Here is a 26,535-nt window from a genome sequence, read left to right on the forward strand (position 1 = left end):
ATTCTCATTCCTCTTTCATCCCTCATTTCCTTATTCTCAATCCCCATTTCCCTTACTTGGAGATTTTATTCACATCTAATCAGAAGATTTATAGCGATTCCCAGATAAATATGATGAAAGTGATTTGATGAAAGCTCCTTACAAGCTTATTTTACAATCCCAAAGTTTAAATCACTAGACTAACCCTCTGCTGAGTCATACATCAGGCCATTTCGTCCAGGTTACATTCTTGGTCAGCTGGCATATTCCTCAAATCTCCTTGAGCACAGATTTTCATGCTTAATCAGCTAGTTTTTTTTCTGTGCCAATTAATGAGAGAGCATCTGGAAGAGGCACAGACATATGTTGGCCTCTGGTCTCCAACGGAAATTAAGCACTTAGGAGATCATCCATGTGAAAAACAGAGAGATGCAAGAGAAACGGTATGAAAAGATAAAATTATTTAGAATTTTCAGAGATTGAAAATAAAACTGAACAAAGAAAAATGTGAGTAAACTTACAAAAACATCCATAACCATGTGTTCCAGGGTCACTTCTAAGTCCTCGAGTCGAGTTGCAAGAGTCATCGTTCAGCTGTTCAATGAACACCACCCAAAAAAAAAAAAAAAAATTGGACTTTTTGACAAAACTTTTCAAAACCCTGATTTTAGAGCCAATTTCCCTTTCCCATAAAATGGATGTGATACTGGAAAAAGAGACAAAGGAGGTAGTTAAACCATGCCAGTTGCATAAAATGATGATTCTCTAAAGGATTTTGCCATGACAGCTTCTAACTGTCCTGTTTAATTTGGCTTTAGTCAGCATTGATTCTTCTTTTAGGGCAGATTCCCAAACAAGAGCCTGTAATCCAAATCAGATCCACAAAATACGACTATCTCCTGTAAGTTTGGCTCCAAAAACTGGCTGTGTTTTTATCAGCGGTCCAAAGCTTTCCAAAAAGAATAGGGTTCCTTCACAATGTTTCAGTCGCTCTCTTGAACAACCTGTGACTGGCGATGATCCGTGACAGGCTAAAGCATTGTAGTCCCCTCTTCAGAACTGAGTTATGATCCATGGGAGTAATGAAGACATTGACAACTCCCTGGTAGAGGGAGGGCAGAGGGTGGGTCTCACTGTTCTTGTGTGGATGCACAGTGAAGATAGAGTAGAGAAGGCATACAGCTTGATGGTCAAGAAGCAGCTAAGTGATGAAGTCATATGTCGTGTTCATTTTTTAGACATCTTTCTACTGCACATTTTGTGTGTTGTTTGCGTTGCTATGCCCACCCTCTTTTCCCTTTCTCTGTCCCTCTCCCTCTCTGTGCCTTTTTTTGGGTCCCTGTCCACAGTGAACGTCTTTGTGTGGAAGGAGAGCCTGGGGCAGCTGATCCACAGTTCTGGGTGCTCTTGGCTGGGGTCATCCTCTCTAACAGTGGGCCTCTCATCAATGGGCCTTTGTGGAAGCCTCATTAAGGGTTGGCCATGGTTACTGAGGCTCCCGTAGACACATTAGGGGGAAAACAACAGCAATATGACCTGGATCTATGACTGGAAGCTTATGTAACAGTGGCAAGGAGGAGTGGAAGTTGTAATGGACGTGGCATGTGGGGTAGAGGGGTGATTGGGAAAAGAAGGGTGAGAGGGAGAATAAAGGTGCATGAGAGGAAAGCAGAAGAGATGAAGAGAAGCCAGGGGATGGAGGACATTAGTGGGACATCCCCTGGGAAGAGTTTCTGTTTTTTTGGAAAGTCCTTGTGGAATGTGGCCCCCATTCACTCTCAGTTAACTGAGACTTACATACAGAGAGAAACAGACAGAGAGGGTCAGACTGAAGTCAAGCTGTGCTCCACCAAAAAAACAGGATATGAGTGTAAGGAGGGAGGAACTGGCTACATTAACATGCACACAATATACCAAAAATCAGTGATTGGGTTTCTGCTGTATCAGTGTAGCTAATGCAAACCTCTATTGGTGGTTGATAATGAATTTCTATAATATCTAATGCCTTCAAAGCTGCTATTGTTAGTGTTGCATCAGAAACAGACTTTCTCTAAACCTGTTTTTTTCATCCAACTTTTCTGTTAATGGCAGCTATTGTCGTGTGCCTAGAAAATAAACCAGGTTTAAGGAACAAATGTTTTCTGATGACCTTTAATTTTGAAAATAGAAAAAAATACTGTCATCATAATTGTAGAAAATTATGTTATAAAGACATACAAAATATAAAGACATGGCAAAAATACATATATTATATACATTATTGTTTCATCTGCTCTCACGACCACGGTCCTGACCCTCCAAATCAAATCGTGTCTCTCTTTTAACTTTTACATTTAACTTTTTTCTGCCCAGTCCTCTGACTTATGTCTCTCACAGCCTCGCTGGTTGGAGACATTCCTCACTCTTATTTCTCTTGCCTGTCCTCTCCCTGCCCTTTGCCTCAGCCACTCTGACCCAGAGTACTAATGACCTTTGCCCTCTCACCTCTGATGGGTGTGAGGTTGATGAGAACAGCCCCTCATCAATCCTCACATCAACTCTTGTGGTCCACAGCACTGGAGTGTGACTGAGCTATTGGACAACCATGATTTTGTGCAGCCTCATGTATACACACACACACACACATACATACACTATAATACACACCACTGGGTGTTAAAGAGAGTAGATCCATCAGTTCATTGTTGCCCTCAGGAGGCTTCCCCGTCTTCCTGATGCTGCTTCTAATACTGCCTGCTGTGAATATGTAACATCCAGCCATTAATAACTCAGAAATATCCCTCTAATTCTCATCTGTGAGCTGCTCATGCATTATAAATATCTTTAAGCATAGTGAAGATGGACAGTATATGGCCAGAAAGACTTGTAAAGAGGGTGGCTCGCAGAGTCTGAATGCAGGGAGGAGTGTAGGTAGACAGGGATTCTTGTGAAGAGCTTAACCCCCAAAAGAGGTAAGAGAGGACAGCTTGTCCCAGTGTGACACCGTCTTGGCACAGCTTGAGTTAAAACCTAGATTTCTGTCTTTAATGCAGCATGTGTATAAATGAATTGTAAGTGCAACGACCATTTGAGAGAGAAGGAGCGAGCTAAATTAAGTATTCTTTCTTTCTTCTACTTGTAACACACCATAAATCCATAAAAAAAGTAAATCCATTGTGTCATAAAGGTACAGTCTAAGGACACCCTGTGAATTCTTGCTAAATTTTGGATATGTTTGTCATTATCAAAAACAAGTAAACAAACAGAAACTCCTCTATAAGTAACAACTGTTTGATGACATGAGAACTTATATTAGCCAGTGCATGCAGTACCTTAACAAGAATCATACTGGAGCAGTAAAGGTCCGAGTTGCGTTTCCATTGTTGTCCACCACCAGTTTCCTCTTGTAAGTTGACTGTCCCAGGAATCCAGAGCGGAGGGAGAACACCAGAGCTGTGGTCACTGCAGCAGTTCAAACTGTGCATCACAACGGTGGCCCGAGCAAGTCTGTCTATTTCTGAGTCATACTAGAATCTTTGAGGACAGTTTGGGAAGAGTGTGCCGGTGTGAGCCTGACTAATGTCCACCTGGTGTGGAAAATAGGGATGTGTGCTAATCAAAGTCTTGGCAGTGTTCCAGGTGGTTTGAGGTTCGCGTGTACACACTCACACACTCAGAGACAGTATCTATTCAAGACATGTTGATAAAGCCTCTTAAGCACCTGTTTGCTTCCAACTGTTTAAAAGGTTTACAGCCTGTGTTTACACCTGACATGAAGGTGTTAAAGTCTCCATAAAGCAGCTAGCTGTACTTCACTTGCTCACATGTTCAGTTAACTGACTCAAATGAGGGTCGTGCTATAAGTTATTATCCTTTTGATTAATTTTTCAATGCTTACAGTACCGTGTGAATACTTTATTATTAACCTTGTTTGTCTTTGAGGGATTTTTACCTGTTCTGACAATTGTTTTATCTTTTCTCTCTTTTACAGTTTGTCAGACAAATGTCCTTTTTTGGCAGCCTTTGGATCTGAAGGACAACTAGTTCAAATTAAAAGGATGTTGCTAAGTCATTCCCTGCAGCATTAAAATTTTTGCTGTGTCATTCTGCATCCCAAATCTGTCATTCCACATTACGATGAAAGGTGCTGTGCTACTTGTGTGTGTCTCTGGGTGCAGGTGTGTGTTTATGGACTCTACTACCTTATGTCAATCTTGCAGCACTGAAAGTCACCTTGCCATTTAGAGAGGCTCGTTCATACACCAAAGAACATGTTACTTGCAATATAAAAGTCGAAGAATATAGGCGTAGCAAACTAAGAATTTCTTCATACAAAACTTACCTTATATTACATACATCTTATAGTTCTCTAATTTGGTCAAAGCCTTTACTTGTGTCTTTCCTGTGTTACACAAGCCTCACACTGTGTCTGTGTGTCTGAGAGGCACTGAGCAGGCAGAATGCGACACAGGCATATTTTAGAAGTTGGTTGTGTGAAGGCGCTGGATTGAGTCACGCTCCAGCATTTTCTGCCCCAGTAAACTTAGCCCACTTTACCCAGTGATGAGGAGGCTTCCCAGCCTACAACATGCCCAGAAATAGACACAGATAGACACACACATGCCCAGAAACACTACTGAGTGGATAAGAGGTACTCTTTCCTTAACGCTGATTTAGCAATTAACACTCACAGGCAGGGATGCCTGCCAGCAAGTCTGCACAACTTACAAATGGCTGTAGTGTGCAAACAGCACACTAACATTAACTTTGGTTCAAAGCATGCACATGAGTCTCCATCCCAAAAGTCCACACAAGAACAGGAGTGTGATCTGTAGCAGTGTGTTCAGTAAATGTTTGATGATACAACTGCATGTCTAATCTTGACAGAAAAGGTAATGAGGGGAACTGGATTGTATGATCGTACTCCCATCAGAAAACACTCTGGATACTGGAAAATAAGAAAACTTGAGTTTTCATGTTGTGTGAGTGAACATTTGTGTGTTTTAATACTGTGGACAGAGAGTTTGTATTAGGAATAGTATACTGTATAACTTGTGCTAAACAGTATTTATTTAAACCTTTGCCTCTGACACGTTTTTTTATACTCAGGATGCAGCTGTGCTTATAACTCTTGTAAACCTCTCAGCCTGCTGTAACTACGCAACTCTCCGTTTTTATAGACTATGAATCAGTATCATCCCTCAGGTATGCGAACCGCAAACAAGGAAACAAATACAAAGTACAAAGAGGATACACCTGTGCACCCTCCCTTCGACACACACTCAGACTTGCATTTCCTCATTCCTCTAATGAGCCAACAAGAACTACTTTTTCTATACCCCTAAACACACATGCATGCCTTCTCCCAGGAGTGCAGTAACCCAAGCCAGACTGTGCCAGCTCCACCTCCTGCTGCAGGCATGGAGCTAATCTGCTTGTTACTGTACAGATGGGCCCCACACCTCTGACAGGTGCAGAAGCTCCTCTGCTACCACGCAAGCCAGTGCTGAACAACTCAGGCAGATTGTCTTTGTTAACTTGCAGAGGAGGGAGGGGAGGAGAGCCCCATGGGGTTCAGGGAAAGGGAGATGTAATTTGAGGACATCATCTCAAACTCCTGACATTACTTCAGGCCAACAATCTCATCAATCTGACAGCAAAATGCAGATAAGTTTGTTTATACATGAAGTTATTTGATAGGATTTTATACTTACTATGCTGTATGTTTTATGCCTTTGACCTTATTTGTTTCTTTGCTGTCCAGGAAAATGGATCGGATAAAAGAAGGATCAAGAAAGGAAATGGGCTTACAGAGGAGGGGTAGACTGACCCCCTGAGGCCGCAGACAGACCAGTCACCTCCCACCCACCTCTTGTCTTTGTCCTTGGTACACCCCCTCGCCTGCACCACATCAAAGATGTGCAGCGACAAACAGGGTTTGATCACTCCCAGATTTTTCCCCCAAGCCAAGGTCCTGTCCCCTGATATTTGCCACAGATTTACATTCAGCTCCCATTCCTGCCATTGGAACAGAGGTTGTGCTCTAAAAAGAAGGCAAAGGGCACACAAAAGAACTGAAGCTGGGGACATGAAAAATGGAGGAGAGTTAGCAGATATATTGGGGGAGGGAGCACGGGGAGTGCAAACTGCATAATTGCCCCTCCAGTAGAAAGCAGTAATAATGGGATGGCCACTCGGTCACTGCCACAACTCATAATTATTAATCAAGCTCAGCCTTTAACATATGCTTCCCCCTTTCCATCCCATAGTCTCTGGCTGCCCCCCTACCTCCCCCTTGCATTTCTCTCTCTCTTGATTTTACTGGCTTTCCTGCTTTCTGTCTTTCAGCTGCTTATTGTCTCTTCCTCAGACAGCAGGAAGAGCAGGATGAGGTCATTAATTACATACCCAGTAGTTCCCTGGTTGCCATACCTCCTCCCCCACCTGGTCCCCTCCTTAAGCCCTTGTGTGTCGGAGGAAGTTGAGATGACAGATGAGAGAAACTGTGGAGTTGTCCGCTAAAGGTTTGTTTTTCATTAGGGCCAAACAGCCAGAACTCACACACAGCAGCAGAGCAGCAGACAAGTGCCCATTAGAGCCAAAGGTCTCTGTATATTGTCTCCATTTATCACAAAGAACACAATAAAAACAAGGCTGTTTGCACCTGACAGTTGCAAATCTTAAGCAATATCAGGAGTTTTGCTGACCTTCTTGATGGTCACACATAGCAGTGAAGAGCCACTTCTAACCTTCATTTTACTATAGGAGGTACAGGAAGATGCACAAACCCCACTTCAGCTACAGGGCCTGGAGGACCTGCTCTTCATCAATTGGTCACTCAAGTGCTGAGGCTCATTATTTAGGAAACACTTAGCCAAAGCAGGGAATCATGTAACACAGCACACTCTGGTGGTTTGCGTGTGAAAAACAGTAAATCGATGAAAGGTTCTGGAAAATGGGAGCGAATAGTGGTCTTCTCTTCCTGCACCCACTTTTGAATCTTTAAAGAAACATCTAATTTAAGACTGATGGCACACTAAAGCAATCTAATCTGTTTTATGTTCTTTTTTTAGGTTTGAACTGAACTATTTACAAGTGTTGGGTATTATTTTAAGAATGAGACGTGTGTAAGGAATGAATCACACACAAAAAAATCAGTTGCCAAGGTACGTACAGCCTTGGTCAGCAAAGAAGGGAATTCACTTTTTCAATCGGTATTTACCAGATGCTGTTGTTGTGCCTTTTTCGGTCCCATCATTTTTGTTATGCTTGAACCGAGAGACCTTCAAATCCAGCCCTGACCAGAGGTGATACACAAACACTGACTATGTATGCGTCACAAATACACATGTATATTTAAAATCAGATAAGCCAGGCAACTTGTAAAGATGCACACACAAACAGAGAGCACAGCAAATAACAACAGCTGTTGCTGAAAACTAGACAATTTTACGTACAAACACCTCTAGACATGTATTAATGGCCTTAACTGCAATGGCAGATGCTCACATCTGTTCAGAATAAAACACACACCCATACATGTGCAGACATAAATACACACAGGGGTGAGCTATAAATCTGACACACGTCACCTTTAATTGTTCTAACAAGGCATAATGAGAGCAGTGAGGGTCAGCAAGACACTTAGGATGATGTAAGTATTCCTTGGAGGATTGATGAGCATCAGTCTGGCAACCTTGATTTCATATTTGGGTTTAATTCAGCGTAATGGCAGCTGTCTACACATGAGAGAGAGGTGGTAATAGGATACCTGGCAACCACTACACAGTGTTCATAAACACAGAAATGGATTAGTGGTGAGGTGAAAAAAGCTGACAAAAATGGTCCATTAAAGCACATGGTAAGCTTTGGCAGTGTGACAAGACAGAGGATACAAGTATGCTTGGCATGATAGAAAATCAAAGGTTTGACTGCAAAAAACAGTTGAAAGATACTCAGGGAATCTTCCGTGCACCTACATACTGGAAGAAATCCCACATTGGAGGACAATTGTATGCAGATACTTCCATTAAGAGCATGTTTCTCACTACTGCATTTACCTCTGAAAAGACCCAATCAGAAGTGGCTGTAGTGTCATGGAGTACTTGTTTAAAAAAAACAAAAATCTTCTCTAAAACCAATATGCTATCATGAGCAGATTTATTCCTTCTTCATGCTGGCACAATAATCATCTCTCATATCTGTGTATTCCATCTTTGTACCCATCTAGCCAACCATCCATCCTTCCAGAGGCCCTGAACCCGCATGCCTCAGCCCTGATGCTAGGAAGCTGACAAGTCAACATCAATAAGGCTGTCTTGTGGCAGCAAATGGGTCCATATGTCTGAGTATGTGCATGTAGACGTTGTGGAGCATGCAAATGAAACAGCGTGCATGTGTTTCTGGATTTTTTGGATCAACCATGGATGTGTATGGGAATGTGCTCAATGCTTTTGTTCCCTTGAGCAGTCATGTATGCTAACCATGAATTAGGCATTGGCATACTACTAGAGCATAAACAGTGCACATGTGAAAGGGTTGCATGGTGTTTGCACTGAGGACTTTTTAAATGAAATTAATGAGCTCTGAAAAATGTAAACGTTCATAATTTTATAAGATAAGATGAAATTTTGTAAGTAAAAGTAATGAAAAAAAGCCAAACGAAATGAGTGTCTGAGTCTGTCTCACAGTGTCTCTATTAATATCTATTTCAATTCATAAACTTATATTTGGGCTATTTTTGTGTTTTACTTTATATTTTTATCTATAGATTCATTCATACATTTATTTTTGTATTTAAATATTAACAATTATCCTAGTTTTTGGTCTTCCTATGACCTGCAGTTTTTCATTCAGCTAACTCCCTTGTTAGGCCTGAAAAAACTCTGATACTCATGGAATAATCTCCTTGTTAGATACTTCAAAAGGAGACAGTGTGCCCCAAATGTGTGCCCCAGCCAACCAGTTGTAGCCATCAGCACAAAGACATGCTCCTTTGCGGCTTCATATCAGCCATTTTGCCAATTATGCTTAAGAGAGCATCCAGGCCAGAAGCCAGAAACACTGCAGTCATGGACTGAACCTGAGTCTCTGCAGTGTTGGAGGAATGATGGCAACCTTGAGCTCCAGGCTGCATTTGTAATTGTAATGGAGCCAGTGTACCTCAGCGCATGCAATCAGGTCAGAACTGGAACAAAGCAGTTGCCGCAGGGGACTGTGAGTATTAAATGGGTTTTTTTTGCGCTGTGTTTTTCTGTTGATATGGATGTACTTCAGCAACCTTAGAAATATGTTCCAGGATGCATGGTGTTATTTTGCCTCCGACTTCTCGCTCCCTTCTCAAACTCCTCTCGGGACTGTCCTGACATCAGTCCAGGTCTTGGACAGCCAATCAAATTTCAGAACAGCTGCTATAGAATACTGCCAGCTTATTTTCTGCTCATGTAAAGAGGTCACAGTTCAACGCTCGGAGGAAGACAGAAGGGAACTGAAGTGGGATGGTGGAAAAAATCTGAGAAATGGGGGTGAGGTGAAAGTGACTGGAAGAAATGCAGAAGTGCTTTTGGCTGGAGGAGATAAGAGGACAAATAATGGGGTGAGGAGATGAAACAAACTCCTATTTCCTGTGTGAGCCTGTATTTTTGTAAATGCATAATGTTGTCTGTGTTAGGTAGATCTACTGATAGGGTGCTGTTTGGTACCTGTTAAATACAGGGTTACTTTTTCTTAAAGGTGTGACAGCCAATTCTTCTGCTTGTTCATCAGAAATGTCTGTGTGTGCACTCATGATTACATTCCAATGTAGAATATTTTATGGTGCTGTTGCCATTCTCTTAAGGCTGGAAGCAGTACTTGAAATGGTCTCTTGGGACCTTATGTTATATGCATTTACGCAGATAAAGTCAATATACATAATTACTCTACTAAAGGCATTTTAATCTGAGGTGAATAGGTTTAACATGGACATACCAAAATAATTACTTCAACTGAAGCACGACATTATAGTGAAATTAGTATTACCATATGTGTGTGTGTGTTGCTGTGTGTTGCACCTGTCTGTGTAAACATTTAACCAAAATTTTCTGTTTCCAGATGCCTTTCTGAAAAATTATTTAAAAATGCCTGCAGACTGACAGCAGCCAATGGAGTGGAAAATTTGCACTGTGCGTTTCCATGACAACACCTAACATTAAGTGCATTGCAGGTTTGCTTCTCTGGCTGCTCAACTGCATTCTGATTGATCTAATTTTTGTGGGCTCTTCCAGAGGACATGCGCACGTTTAACATGCACACACACATAATCACTGATGATCAGAGATGACTTACAGACAACAAACCACATCTTCAGACACAGGAAGTGAAGATGTGAGGCAGAGAGGGAAAAACTTCAGAAGGGGAACTGTGGGAGGATGTCTGTAATGGGACAGTTCAGCTTCACTTTATCTTTATTTGCCTCCTTGATTTATTTTTTTTATCAATAAGTGGATCTTACAGATGGGACATTATTCCAGACCAGTCAGAACAATTCAGATTTTTTGATAAATTTTTCTTTTACAGTCGTGATGAGTCAGAATATAATAAAAGTTATTATCCAAGATAAGCTTTGTAATAATGTGACCTATAATGTGAACTCTGGCAAATAAGAGCACATATCAATATCAAAATTTTCTGTTATAAAGTTATTATCCATTAAAAATGTCTTGGTATGGCTCAAATGGAAAAATTCTCAGAAAATATGCTTTCTTCAAGATGGAACAGGGTAGTTATTTGTAATTTAATATAAATCCCAGCTTGTAATAATCTCCACAGATATATTTCTGTATATTAACAGGTAGAATCTGTGGACAAGATTTCTGGCACTGTAAGCTTTCCGAGTTCCTACTGATCAATCATCTTTGAGCCTGATCAGAGTCTTCAACGCCCCTTGGGCTCACATGTATAAAAGTTTATTTTCAAATATCCTCAGTTGTATTATCATCATGAAAATATCTAATTTAACCAAACCAAATGTTTCTGATAAAATTCCTTATCTGTTCCATTCACTTTGTGCTGGAAGGTGAAGGGTTATCTAAAAGAAGCCAATCTGTCATCCTATCAACATTTTTCCAGTTCTGTGTAGCTAGGAAGACATTTATTATCTCTGAAACATGAGCTGACTTTCACTGGCTGTTTCTACATGGTCAGACCGGAATCTTTTATTGCAAAGATGGAGTGATTAAAAGCATCTTTTGCAGTGAAACAATTACTGTGTGTAAAAGGACAGTAACAGGGTTTGCTGTTCTTCTTCCTATCAGTGAGGGAATGAGTGTTGGAGGGCTGAGATCTGGTTGTCCAGTTGATCTTTTTTTTTGTTTGGAACCTTCTTCATTAAGTGAAATGACCTGAAAATATCTTGAGTAGGAGCCATGATAAGAGCTGGTCAAACTCTTTAGATACTAAGGGAACGACCTTCAGCTCTTGCTTTGTTATCTGTTTTAGCATTGGAAACATTGGACCATCATCTATGAAATAATCCCCTGTGGCACCAACTTGGAAAGCAATGCTTGATCATTTTTTTTTATCCCATCCTACAAACTGTGACTTGTGTTGATCAATAGAATGTGAGCAGCCTGATACAACCATGTCTCTCACTTTTGTGACTTTTTCTTTCCTTTTTTAATTATGAAAAGTAATAATAAAGTAATAATAAAGCATATATCATATCCAATTGTAATAACATAATAGATATAATACAGACTATGTGTAACAACATGATAAGGTTATAATAAATCAAGTATTAAAAGCACTTTTTCAAGAATGTTGATGGAACATCTGTACAAAGTGTCAGTGCTAGATTAGATTAGATTAGATTAGATTAAATCTTTAGCAGTTTACTTGTATTCAAACAATGACCTGAGCAGGTCATAGGAAGTTTTGAGTAGGATATCCATAATTCATCCATAACTACACTGGAAGTCCTAAGATATTGGCCACTGCCCTCAAAGGAATAGTTATCAGACTACAGTCAGTAGGTTCACAGATTGGTAATTTAATGAATAAATTTGAATAAATCTATTAATGTCCTGTCCTAATTTAAACTGTCCTCGACGGTGCATTTGGTAGGCTACGATGACAGCTGGGAGATGGAGCTCTACATTCATTAAGCATGTGTGTGTGTCTATGTCAGTGCAAAGCATGTGTGTTTGTTTGCATGGGCCCCATGTGGTTCCAGTCACCAGACATCCCCCGTTTACTTATTTTGGCTTTTAAATATTGCCAGCTTACCTGCTGTGCATCAAGAGAGTATGTGTGTGACTGTCTGAGTGTGCTGCCAAACCAGTCCCACCTTGTGCCACAAACCTCAAGCCCACCGGCCCTACCTTTCTCTCCTAATTATTTTCATCCAAGCAGCAAGGCGGTCAGCTCCAGCACTCTGGGTCTGGTCACTTTCCTTGTGGCTGCTTTTCCCTCATCCCAACTCTGAGCTTAAATATAATGATTGCCCACCACCTACAAATAAACCAAAAATGGCTGACTCGACTAAACAAGGGGGGCAGAAAGATTGATTAAAGATTTTTTTTCTGTGGGTGAAGAAAGAGAGGGGTGTTCAAGCTAATGGAGAGCAAAGAAAAATGCTTAGAAAGCTAAGCTGAAAATGCATTAGCTCAGAAGAAAAGAAGGTAAAATATGTGTGTGTGTTATTTAAATAGGCTGGTCTATGATGGAATATGTGTAGGTGTGTGGGTGACATCACTGTCCATCTGTCACTGACTGCTGGACCCACACACACAGATATGACCAGCCGAGGAAATAAGTCAGAAATGAGATTCAGTGGCACAGTGTGGTGCTGTCAGGGAGAACAAACATATAGATAAACAAGAGCAAAAGAGGATGAGCAGAGGAGTGTCTCTGATTAGACTGATAGAGCATTGACAGGGTTAATCACATGATAACTACTCCCTATTGATTCAGACACAGGAACCGATTTGAGAGATAATACACATGACACATGCTAACTTCAGCATGTACAACATGTGTCAAATAACTGCATGCATATTCTTGACTAAAATATTTCTATGAAGCATCAGCTTCTTGTCCTACTGACCTATATGCATATATTAGACACAAGAGGGGAGACCAATGGGGAACTTGATCTATCCCTTTTTAGAGTCCATGAGTGTGTCTTTCTACTTGTACAGACCTAGAATTCCAGCATCTGTCCCAGCCTCTAGTCTTTACTACAAAAAGATAAGAGGTGGATAGTTGCTGTAGTTACGCAGAGACACAATTTGTGCATTGTGTACACTGATGTCAGAGGAAATGTCCTGTGGTACCCTACCATGAGATCACATTAAACAGAAACAAAGACCACTGAGACCACATGCGAGCAAAGTTAATGATACTTTTACCCTGACCCCCCATTAGGTTTGCTTTGCCTAATATAGCTTATACTGTGTGCTTGTGTTGACCTGGTTTTTGTTATAAATAACTACACAAGACTAACACATAGGCACAGCTCACTGATGCTTATTTCATTCAATTTTCCTGCCTCAGTGCCCATTACTGTCATCCTGCATAAAAATACAGAGGCAGAAAAACACAACAAAGAGGAAAACGTGTAGAAAAAAAGAAGCTTTGAGAAAACAAAGTTTTAAAGTCTGCTAGATACCATACAAAACCATTTGAGTGCAATTGTTTTCATTTTCTGTGTCTGATGATTAACAAGAATGATGCAACTTTTACAGGCTTTGTTATTTTCAGCTCGAGGTTAAGCTTTAGGGATCACCGAGGCAAGACTCCTCTTTTTTTTTTTTAATTAACATGGTATTCTCGTGGCACTGTATCAAGGAAACTAATGCTGCAAATATGTTTTTCTTTTCTTTTAGATCCAGTCACTGGATATGAGAACACACTGAGAAATGTCCTCTTATAAAAGCACTGAGAATCTGCTTCTGCCTCTGGAATTTGCACATTTCTTACCCTATCACTGTTATTTGTAATACACTGAAAGGCAAATAAAAACGAAAAATGAATTTATAAACAATTCTGCTCTCACAGGCTACCTTCTTTAACCTCCAATTGTGAGAGAAAGTCCATTAAAAGAGACCCTGCAGTGTAAACTTTGAAAGACTTTTGAGCTGCATGTCTTGTCGTGCTGTTATTCATAAATCTACCAAGCAGACTTTTATGCCAAAACTGATAAACACAGATCAACTGTTGGGCATGTGAAGCCCAACGTGGATGATGAAGATAAATGAAAAAGTCATTTTGTTATTAAAAATGACTCCCACAGCTCTTTGGCAAATCTGGCCTGAGTGGCAGACAGCACAGATATAGCAGACTTGATTCTAGGCCATATCTCTGAGGCCAAGTCTATCTCCATACAGCCTACTAACACTCCTCTTTGGATTAGATGATGGGCCAATCTGCAAATACCAATTATACTGCTCATATTTACTGCCAAAGAGATGGTGAGGGGCAGACAGACAGACAGAAAGACAGGTGGGCAGACAAACCAAACTCTTGGCTTGAGTGCAAAATAATTGCAACACATACTGCACAGCGGGGAGAAGGAGCCAAAACTCGTGACGAAATATGAAATGAAGAGAATGAAGAGGATGAGTTGTAAAGGTGAGGAAGGGGAGGTGGGCAGATGGGAGTACTCATGCATGACAACCATCAGTGCCTTAAACCTTTCACAGCATTCTCCCAAAGTCAAGCCCTGTGTGGGAGTCCGACGCTTTGGGGCTAATCCTGTGTGCTGGAATACGATCAAACAGGCTATGAGAATAAAGGTACATTTTCTCATCTATGGATGGTGAAGGATGCATCAAGAATTTATTTGGGGTTGTGTAGGTCAGTACCCACGGTGATAAAATAAGGAGGGGGATGGGAGGGAAGTGAGGAACATATAAGAGAAAGCCAGGATGCTAAATCATCTCTGTCCTCTTGAGAAGGGAGAATTTGAAGCAAAAAGATAAGAAAAGAAGGAATGCAAATGATATAATATTTTAGACTGAAAAGCTGCTTTATAATTGCTTAGTATTTTATTCAGTTATTGATTGAGAGATAGAGTGATCTCTAAGAAACCATCTAAATCACTATCCTCTCCTTAAAAAAAGCCAATATTTCCTTATCAAATGATAAAAACATTACTGCAGCTTCTGAAGCCTTACACATGATTTTGCTGGATGCTACATGTAGGCACATGCATAAAGATAAGTATTCTGGTAAAAGCACAAGCATATATACACACACACACACACACACACAAACACATAATTTACTCCTTTCATGAGCCTTTTCTGTGTTATACAGTCACAATCACTGTTGAGCAGATGCTGAGCACAGCGTGAAACTCACAGGCTCCCATGTTGGACAGAGACATGAGTATCTAATACAGAAGGTCACGCATTACAAGAACAATAGTGAATTGCCACTTTCAGACATTCATCCAATTCACTGCACAAACTGAAGCCAGTTCCTCCCTTGCACCTCTGTCTCCATTCCTTTTTTCTTTATCCTAAATTAAAAGGCCAGTGGTTTGTACTGAATGGAGAAGGGCACCACTTTTAAACACTGAGTCATTCTTTCAGAGCAGTCCTTTGTTAATCTGTGCACACACACACACACACACGCGCACACACACACACATACACTCACATCAAACACATTATATGTTAACTGAAACTGTATTTCGGTTCTCTGTGTTGCCTTAACATTTTTACCTCTGACACCTCTTCTGTCTCCCACACTCTGACAGCATTCTGCCTATTGCCCCTAGCAACGCTGCTTGCTCTGAAACTTCTCAGCTCGAGTTTTAGCATCACCACGGCGACAGCACCATGGACTGATGTATTTCAGCAGTCCAGCATTTTGCAATACATCCTATCTCCCTGTATGCCTTTCTGACGATGAATTCTTGGAAGAAACACCAGTTGCAATTGTCTGTGATCCCCATGGTAACTTACCCGCGTCCTCATTGGAGACAGCAGTCCCTCCATGGCTGATTCGGTTGGTTCCGGCGGACTTGGGCCCCCTCAACTGTGTCAGTGTATTATCCCAATCCGCAAATAGATCCTGTTAGAAACGCTGTCTCATCCTCAGAGCGAACATCTCTTCTACAGCTCCCTACCCACCCAGAGAGCCCAGCACACTGACAGGCACACAGAGAGAGTCTGTGTACGATGTGTGTGTGAGCGCAGGCATACAGACACACACTGCAGGGAGCAGGAGGCGAGAGGGCAGCACGAAACTCCCAGTGCCTCTTCTTCTTCCGCCAACCTGTCAGTTGTTGTGGGTTGTTCTCCAACAGAGCTCTGTGGCTTTACTGAACGATGTCCGTGGAAGATCTCCCCCTTCTCTGCTTTTCCTTCTCTGTCCTTATAGCTTCTCTCTATCTGCCCCTGCCTGTCCCCTTCTCTCTCCCTCTCCCTCTCCCTCACTGCCTCCAGCTACATTTGTTCCCTTCAATGTGGCAAATGATTGCAGGTCTTTTTTTTTGGCTCTCCTGGTTGTGCTCTCCCTCTGCTTATACTCCCTTTCCTCTCCTTCTGTCTCTTCTCAACCCCTCAGCTTCCCATAGTGCCTCTTTGTCGATCCTCTTGCTTACTGTCAACTCTCTATTCCCGCCCAGGCTGGTTTGGTCACACAAAATGTACATTTACAAGGTATGTGTGTGTGTGTGTGTGAAATACACAGAGAAAGAGAAGAGAGTGCACTCTTGGGTCTACAATTGTCCCTCTGGACAATAGTGGCTCTTAATCGCCTGGCAACCTGATCACCCTCTATTCTCTTAATAGACAAGGCATGAGTCACCCTGTCAAACACACAGACCTTGTCTCTTGCTTCTTGAAATGTCCACACTCAGGGTTACACCTGCATCGTCACATGTTAACATGTGACATTTTTAACATTTGTGACTCATTTGGTGTATTGTAGGACTAATAATAAAGGTTTGATTGATCTTCTTCCCACGTACTGAAGGTTTCTGGGTTCCACACTATCTACAGCAGCAATCAAGGACTTTATTTAAGACTAATGGATGAACGTAATTGAATGTTCATTTTGATATGTGCGTTTGCTTTAAATTTCTGTTCTTTTTCTTTCCTTTAAAACATCACCAAATTATCACCTTCTCTCTGAGTTGTATCTCATGGTCGCTATGGCAACTATGTCCGTCAGGGTGCAAGAAGACACGATATTGTAATAAATAAAAAATTGAATTCTGTGCATTCCACTGCCCACCCGTCTCAGCTGTAGCTGTTAGATCTAACTATATAGTAAGATGACACAAGTGGCTCAGGTGGCTGGCTGCTGACTTTGACAAGCCCTCTCTGCCTGTACTACATGACTCCAAGTGAAGCACTCGCTCTCTTACTGTGTCCTTTTTGCTCTCAAGTATTTTTAGCCTGGTCCCTTTTTATTGACCCAGATAGAACCAAAAAAGCATTGAATTAACTACATTAATCATGATACCTTCAAGTTATGAATCCATCATTAACTTTCAGGAAAAGTTTAGCATATCCTTACAATGTGCAATATAGTCTTACACAGTAATAACTAACTAAATAAATGTGAATAATTAAATCAATTTACAAATGATTTAATATCTTGACAACACAAGATCATAAACAAATCTTTCTGATGATCATCAGCTGTAAGACAGAGCTGTCCACTAACTGGTGGTTATTACAAGTTACTGAGCCATCACTGTGCAGTAAAGTACAACTTCTGTGTGAACTATAATCTCAGTCTTTGCCACCAGGCATTCACCCTACTAAATAAGTCAGTATTGTGAGGATTGAGGAATAAATTGTAGGTCCATCGTCATGGAAACGTGAGTTCAATTTAGAGCACACTGTATGTTCACCTTACTGCTGACGTCCTTATAAATTTTGTGTGCGCCCATCCATTCATCTATCCACCATTTCCTCCATCTATCCTTCCATCTATTAATTTTTTTATGGAGATTTTATCCAATTCAGGGTGGCAGGGGGCTGGAGCCTATTCCAACTATCATAGAGGCAGGTTACATCATGGACAGCCTGCTAGTCTATCACAGGGCTCGTATGAGAACAGTTTTTGAAAGTTTTGTTCTCTTTTGTCATGGGATTTGGTAGCAAAATGTATTATGTGTATCCACCAAAATAACCTTTCGAAACAGTGCATGCTCTAAACAAAGCACCACGATGTGGTGAATTGAACTCCAATTGGGTTGAATTGGACTATATTATTGGAGTGCCTTGAGATGACATTTATTGTAATTTGGTGCTATATAGATAAAACTGAATTGAATTGATGTGACATGATGGCAGGGATTTGCGATGATTTGGCTTCTACCTGACATCTACAAAAATAAAAATAAAACATGTTATTTTTCTGGTGACTCAGTAACAAAGTTGTAATAATATTGAATCCGTATGTCACACTTGACCATGCCTCATTTGGTCATTCAAAAACAGTCTCCACAATTTTCAACTATGTGTGGGTTAAAATTCATTCAAGTCTTAAAAGCCAGCGGTAAAAAGCCAGCTCATTGATTTTTGTAAAACTGGAAGCATATGGTAATGCTGTCAAATAACCATTGCACCAACAGAAAAGCAAGTGGACTGGAACCTGCTGTGATGTCTCACAATTGATGACATGCTGGCCTGGTCAACATTTCAGCACAACAATGTGTGAACAGGATCAATAACACTCAACCTGCAGAAGCCACAGCGAGTCTCTATATTTAAGTGTGCTGGACTTGCTTTAAAGTGAGTTTTTTTAGTATTCAAATGCTTTATTACTGCTTTATGTGCACATTTCTTTTTTGTTAGTAGCAGAATTTCCTTTTTATTTTCAATTAAACCACATGATCACAAACGTGAATGTAAGCAGTGAACAAAAACCTGATTCGAGGCCCCAGAAGGTGAAATTTGATGCAGTATTCATTATCACTGAGCTAATTAACATATAATTGAAATTAATTTCCATGAACAGGGTTCACAGCCATGTATTTAATTTATAAAGCATATTTAAACTGGAGATTTCCCTGGGGAGAACATTCTTTGGTTCACTTCACATCTGACAACTTACCACCTCACATGGAACATCGCTATCAAACAATATGGCCGTATCACATCACATCCTCACAGATACACGCACACATCAATAAACAGACAAAGCTAAAGTAAAAGACACACTAGCCCAGTGCATAAACTCTGAATTCTCTCATATACATTTATTGATGAGGTCAAAATTGGACAAGTGCCACAGAGGTTTCTCTGGGAAGGCAACGGGATGAGAATCTCATTAATCAACTGACCTCTGACCTTGAAGCTGTAGCAGATCAAGATCTCCTAACTGTATCCTTATATATAAAGTTAGAACACCTTAACCTCCTGGTAAATAAGGCTTCTTTTGCTCAGGTTTCCAGTCCAACAAGTTTATTTTCTTAAATCTACCTGAATATTAACTGAAAAGAAATTGCCTCATACTGAGTTCATGAGAAGGATGATGTTTTGTTGGTGGAACAGTATCTTTTTCAGGATAAAAAATATTGTTTTAGGATGATGCAAGGCTGAGGTACAATTTTTCACCCGGCTGGATGTGCATGTATCTGACAAGCCACAGTGACATACAGCCCCATATTTCACCAACACACATTCCTGCTGACAGTGAATCTGTCAGCAAATCCTACATTTGCACACACACAGACACACACACATGTCTCAACGCCCCAGCTACCGCTCTTAAACCTGTACGTATATAAAGAAGGAAAAGGTGGATGGCATGTAGGGGGTGATAAACACTGCAATCACAGGATAATACAACACAGTGCAATGCACATTGCACTATATGGCACATTATCCTTAAACCCATCCCCACTGCCTCTGTCTCCCCATCCCCCTTCAGCAATTCTCTTCCTCACTCACATTTCTGTCACCCCAGCTGGACCCTAAAATTAATCCCTTGTGACTTTTTCCATCACACAGATGTGAACAGATACAGCTTTGTCCAATGAGTGTGCTGATTTATTGCTCTGATTTCTTGTGGTTCTTGCTTGGTTTTACTTTTCGGCTACAATACATTATGGTTGATGCAGCAGAATTCAAATGTCACGGGACAATCAACAACATTGGTACTGATTTAATACACGACAGCCAAATGGACAAATGTGAAAATGGTGTGTAATTTTCTCTGGCTGTTTGTGTTTCTACTGAGAGCTGCAATTACACCATAAAAAACAGACATCCAATGGGTTGAGGTAATTAGCTGCTGCTAAACAGACTGTAACTTCAAGGGGAAACAAAGGAATTAATTGTAATGATTATCAATTAAACTACATCACAGCAAGAAAAGAAGCATTTGAGGTTCTGTTCTTTCTTTTAGAGGGACTCAAACTCCATGCTTCAGCCTGATGTATTTTTGCCTTTTTATCTGTTGTCCCATCTACCATTGTAGCAGTTCCAATACCCCATTGCCCATTAAGATAGACAGCACTTGTTTAGTTTGATTATTTAGTTTATTTTTTATAATTTCATGCTCATGTGTCTTGAGGCCAGTCAGTTATTAAATTGTACCAAAACTTACCTCATCCAACAACACAAGTAACCATATTGAAAATCAAAAGGTTGGCTCAATTGCAGAACGTAACAGATAAAGAAAAAGTGTTGGATGAACAAGAGGAAAGAAAAGAAAGAGAAGTCATATCAAAAGTTATTCCCTATGTTGCCAGGCATCTGGCTGAGAACAGAGGGGACCTACAAGTCAATGTGCAATCTTGTCACAGCATTACAGCTAAATCAATGCCACCAGAGAGGGAGCCGCTGCTGAGCCACATACAGTGGACTAGGACTTTTGATTTTCACAGGCCAACGGCATCGACTCAGGAGGGACTTAGAGGGACGAGACGTGTGCCTGTTAACAATCACTGTCAATACTGGGGGTGGTCTAAGCAAGATCCTGACAGATGCAAACATGTAGGTTTTGCAAGATTGGGGCACATTTTTCGTGAGAGCCTTGAAGAGGAGGAATACATTATGATTCCTTTTGTTACAGTTTAAGATTTTAGAGTCAGTAAAAACTCTGATTCTTTGACTACTTTGGTTCACTATTCAGATCAGAGCAAACTAGAGAGGCAAAAGAGCCATTTTCTTATTCAATATAGACATATTTGTGATACGTCAGAGGGATTCTAGTAAGTCAAGGAAAGTGTTAATAACTGACTTAATCAATTAACTACATAATCCTCCTTAAATACTGAAATGCTCATTCCTTGTGGGCATTTATGGTAAACTGCCATAGCCGAGCTTACCTGCATCATTTATGCAGTGAGACACTGAAAGCGAAGCTGCACATTGTGTCCATCTAAGGACTGAGTGTGAATTGTTTTTATTCCAGGAGCTTTCAACAAGATTTTTGCAAAATCGGTTGGTAGTGTTTAGTGTCAGACTCATGGCTAAGGTTGAGATTTACTGAGAAATATAGGAGTGTGAAAATAGTTTATCCCATTTCCAGAGCCAAGGGTCCCAGCCACATTTGAGAGAGCTGAGTTGATTGTTGCCAGAGGGAATTTGTCTGACATCTAATCTAAAGTTCATTAAACAGCAATCTCAGGAAACATGCTGCACATGCACATTGATATGCCACTAACCTCACAATCGCACACTCACAAAGAGAAAATATCCTGCACCACTAAGTATAGAGATACACATTTGCCATGTGTGGTTGCCCTGAGTGACTGCCTGCAGTCCTGGGGGTAGTTATAGGGAGAGCCCCTCTTTTCTCACACCTCACCACAGCTCAGAGGGAGGGACATCTTATCTCACTATTGCAGAGAGACAGTGAATTAAGAAGAAAAAAAGATGGATGAGAGTGGGTAATGTGAGCAGGGCTTTGCAGGAGAAGGACATATGGGATAGAGGGAGAGTAGCTAAAAGGGAAAAGCAGCGAAAAAGAGACAAAGAAAAAAAAATCTAATCACCCTAATCTCTGTGTGTTTCATACACTAAAGAATGAACAGTTGTGATCCCAAAGACTAAAAATGTTTTCTTTTTTTGTTTTTTTATTTGTTATACCAGATGCGACAAAAACATTGGCATCAATTTACATCTCAAAGCTGCCCAGAGGCTCCTTCTTGATATGACTAAGGCCACAAATCAGGGCTAAAAACACTTTCAGGAATCACATATGTGTGCACTGGTACAGCGATATCAGTATATGAAATTAACACATTTTCTGTGTCTAAACACACATTTTTGAGAGAAGGAATTGATCTCATTCATTGTTAGACATGGTATATGCATGCCCAATGCTATGAAGTCATTCCAAAATGGTCTCCTAGCAACTGTTGTTAGGGGCAACCAGCATTCTCTGCATGCAGCACACCAAGCCTTGCAGAGAGGAAGAGAGACACACATAGAGAGTGACAGCATGGTTGTGAGTTGGCTGCTGTTAAATTGCTGTTTGTGTGTCTTTATGTGGTTAACAGCAACACAAACTACACATCGTTTATCCATATTTATCAAAACCATCATGTGTCACAACCTGTGTAATTCCACATGAAAAGCCTAATCCTTTTTGTTCCTTGTATGCATGTTTTGTATGTTGATACTATTTGCTGACACTGATACCCAGAAAAATTTGACTTATTTTCTATATTTCTAACACATCTTTTGCGCTCACACAGGTGCTGATATTTTAGTTGGAGACTCATGATTGCATGTACTGGACCTGACGCATTATCTGCGAATATTCACACACTGCCCTCTACTGAACACTCCTTAAACAAAACAGAATAGCAAACACTTGAATTCAAATAAAAAAAAAATCACCTTTTTGAAACAGTCATTGAAAAGTTTAAATCTAACTTGCAATTTACTGGATGAGAAATTAGCCAGCATGTTTTCTGCCAAAAATCTATCTTTACTAACTCAACAGTGGTCGTGAATAATGCAAAATGCATGTTGTATGATGTTGTAAAGATAGGAAAGATGATGAAAACACTCAACAAACAGTTCAGTCTTTTATCTCCATATTGATAGGAGGTGGATTCTCATCCACTTACTGGATTATTAACACAGAAAAACCCATTTTTTTATTTATCTAATTCATCTGTTGCTGTTGTTGCTGTGCATCTCTGATCAGACTAAAATTGAATTCTCGACAAGCATTCATGCCGGCACATGTAATACTTTAGGTTCATGGTAAGAGATTGAGAGAGAATTTAGTAGAGTGCAGTCACTCTTCTGTTTTTTTAACAGTATCATAGGTTTGCTGACATTCAAGTAGGGAATATATCACAACCTTGTGTACATGCACAATATCTTCTGTGAAGAAAACTGACAGCAGTTGCTGTTGGCTGCACTTTTATGAAATCAGATGCGGTGTATGTTCCAAAACACTCAAACCCCCTCTGTACTCCCTCTACACCTCAGATGGTGTGGTTTGACATAGTTTACGGACAACACAGTGGTAATGGGACTAACTTCCAAGATGAGAGGGCCTACTGCAGTGAGATGGACGATCTGGTGAAGTGGTGTGAGGAAAATCACCTCTCCTTGAACATTAACAAAACCAAGGGCATGGTGATTGACTTCCAGAGACAGAGGGGGGAGACCCCTTTCAAGGTAAACAAAATCCAAGTGAAGAGAGTGAGTGGTTTCAAGTACCTTGGTGTCCACAACACTAAGAACATGGGACCTGGGACACATGCACTCACTTCCTCACTGCCAGAGCCAGAAAAAAGCTTCAACCATCTGATGCGATTAAAAAGGTTCAGGGTTTCCACCATCATTCACCAGATTCTACAAGGGAGTCATCGAAAATATTCTGACTGGAAACATCACAAGCCATCCTGCACACAAACTGTTTAAGCTGCTGAGGTTAGGGAGATGCCTCTGCAGCTTAAAAACAAAAAAAAATTAACACTTCAGGAGGAGTTTTTATCCAAAAGCAATTAGATTTCTCACCCACAGCACATAACAGGGACACACACACACAGACTCTCCTTTCCAAAACTGTTTAGCACACTATTTTCTATTTCTCCTGACTTTTAAATCATATTCTATTTTGAATACTGTCTTGTCTATGCCGTGTAGCACAGCCGGGGGGTATTGCGGGAAAAATGCATTTCACTTTATGTTGCACTGCAAGTGACAAACTCTTTACTCTCAGTAACACTGGAGAACACACACACACACATCCATATAAATATATCCATACTGTTAAAACGACTCGTTTGTGTGGTTGTCATGCAAATAAAAGGAAAACAGTCAATTTCAATTCTTCCTTGCTTTGCATATTTTGATACGATTTTGATGGTCGAATCTGACACCTGACTGTAAATGTACAGAGTTGTGAGCACCAAGGAACTGCCAACCTTTCGAGGTTATTCTACATTTAAGTTGACAAATGGTGCCTTCAACATGCATCTCTGTGAAATGCATGAAAATACAGAAAAATTATACATGAAGACAGATTTAACATCTAAGGCTGATAACCTGAGACAAATAATTTATCTTTTGTATTAATGTATAAATGTAGATGTATTTAGATTATTATAACGTTGTGCTGTAAATGTGCTGCCAACTTGTGTCTCTGCAGGGTAATATATTATGCCTTAAAGTGGGAATTAAGGTCTTGCAACGCTTAAAATCAACAGCTCTGATATCAGTCATTGTTTGGCTATTAGCAACACATTGGATTAGCCGGTACACACAGACTTAATTTCAAAGTGATGATCATGAGCAGCTTTCAGTCTGCTGGTTTATTTGCATTTGTCTGTGTGCTTGTTTGTGAGGCAGATATGAACAGACTCATGGCTATATGAAATTAACAGTATTACACTGTGTAGAAGCTTCACTGGTCACCCATCTCTGACCTGCCAGTTATTGCACGATGAGGACTTTTTAACAGCAATGTTCAGAATAACCTGACTAAAACACAAATGTACTACACATTATACTAACTCCAGTGATTGGAATAGCCTTGCACAATTCCTTTGACTGCAGAGATAAACATAATTTCCTCTGTATAACATAAAAATGTCATTAAACAGTCTTTATCTCCCTCTAGTGGCAGTCAAGATAAACTACAATAAATGCGTTACCTCTGTGTTCCCTCCCCACCATGTCTCTCTGTGTCCTGCTCTTTTGGTCAATAAATCATTCTTGATGGTGTGACATAATCATAGTTCTGCTATCATGTTTCAGATAATCGAAAACAAGCATTGCCATGGAGTTTCAGTCACGATGTTAAGATTCATAGAGAATTGGAAGAGCATTTTTTTAAAAATATAGAAATTAAAGGCTTATTCATTCATTCTTCCACTGATTTTGCATACCTGCTTTATCATATGCAGGCTCACACAGTCTATGTCAGTTTCCATTGGGCAAGAGGCAGGGTACATATATCATGCATTTGTTTGTTTGAACTTAGTGTAAACAAAGACAAAAGCAGAACCTTTCAAATGAGCTTTGCAGCAGGACAGTTGTTGCTAAGGCAACCGAGGTCTTACCTCTGTCTGTGGAAGTGAGACTGAGCAGAGAGCCTCTGGGCCTCTGGGCAGTGCTTATTTGGATACTTCCCTTTCTGTGGTTAGGATTTTACTCTGAAGCCACATTTTCAGAAATTGATTGTGAATATGAAATATTATTGTGACGCTGCTGGTGGAGTAAAAACACAGATTCAAAGTGTTTAAAGAGTTTCTCTAGCTGTGTATCATATATATATATATATATATATATATACATATTAGGACACATTTTTAAAAAGGGATCTTGCTTTCTTTTGCAAGCAGGATGTGGGTAGTTGCCCAAACTTATATCTGGTTTCTCTCTACACACATACTATTTTCAGTTAGCTGAGCTGGTAGAAACCAGGTATAATTAAAAGAAAAATGAAACACATCAAAAAGAAAACAAAGAAAAACACCTGACTTAAAGCCAAATCTTTGGTCAGACAAGGTGAAGTGTGAGGGCAGAATCTAAATTTCCTATGTATAACATAAAAAATTTCAATAGAATAGTTTCATCCAAATAGGAGGATGTGTGAAGTGAAAAGTCTTTCACTTGTCACATTTTCTCTCCCTGTCAGTCTTGTAAGTGGTGCTAACAAGAAAGCTCTTCATTATGTCAAGGACCTGTTCTCTCTTAACTGGCTCCGAGGACGATCAGCCCCAGTGGGACCTGTGTCAGCCAGAGTGTGAAACGTCAGATGCATAAACACTGCAGTGCGTACACTCAAAAAAACACACACATCCATATACAACCGCGGTCACATTCACCCATCAAAGAAAGGGGGTTAAAGTGAACTTGGAAGCAAACAGAGATTGGGCTTTCTACTCAGACATCTGCTCGGTCCCAGAGACAGATGGTGAACCAATCAGACCGCCTGGTGCCTCTGCCCCTCCACGCCTGCCTCTCGTGCCACCCTGCTGCCCCTGCTGTAAACCTACATCCTGGCACACATGACAGGTGACATCTTGCTAATGTGCCTCTGTCCTCACCCTGAAAATTATTTATGTATTTGCAATATTTAACACTAGTATGCAGCAGATATACCCCCCAAAAAAACTAAACAAATAAAAACCTGAATACTGAAAACCTATTC

General features: G+C 40.4%; 1 protein-coding gene across 2 annotated transcripts in view; it reads right to left on the reverse strand.

Moving 5' to 3' along the window:
- Window positions 1–26,535, reverse strand: part of frmd4a (FERM domain containing 4A) — a 91,650-nt gene that overhangs the window by 59,713 nt on the left and 5,402 nt on the right. Inside the window, exon 1 of one of the 2 annotated variants that reach the window (XM_072385690.1) lies at window positions 15,909–16,567. The exons of the other annotated variant lie outside the window; for it this stretch is intronic. Coding sequence (XP_072241791.1) covers window positions 15,909–15,941 — 33 coding nt within the window. The 5' untranslated portion in view covers window positions 15,942–16,567. Of the gene's footprint in view, window positions 1–15,908; window positions 16,568–26,535 lie in introns of those variants that run through there. 2 annotated transcript variants of the gene reach the window in all.

The sequence above is a fragment of the Leuresthes tenuis genome, unplaced genomic scaffold (assembly GCF_036924035.1).
Source record: "Leuresthes tenuis unplaced genomic scaffold, fLeuTen1.0.hap1 SCAF_5, whole genome shotgun sequence".
NCBI lineage: Eukaryota > Metazoa > Chordata > Actinopteri > Atheriniformes > Atherinopsidae > Leuresthes > Leuresthes tenuis.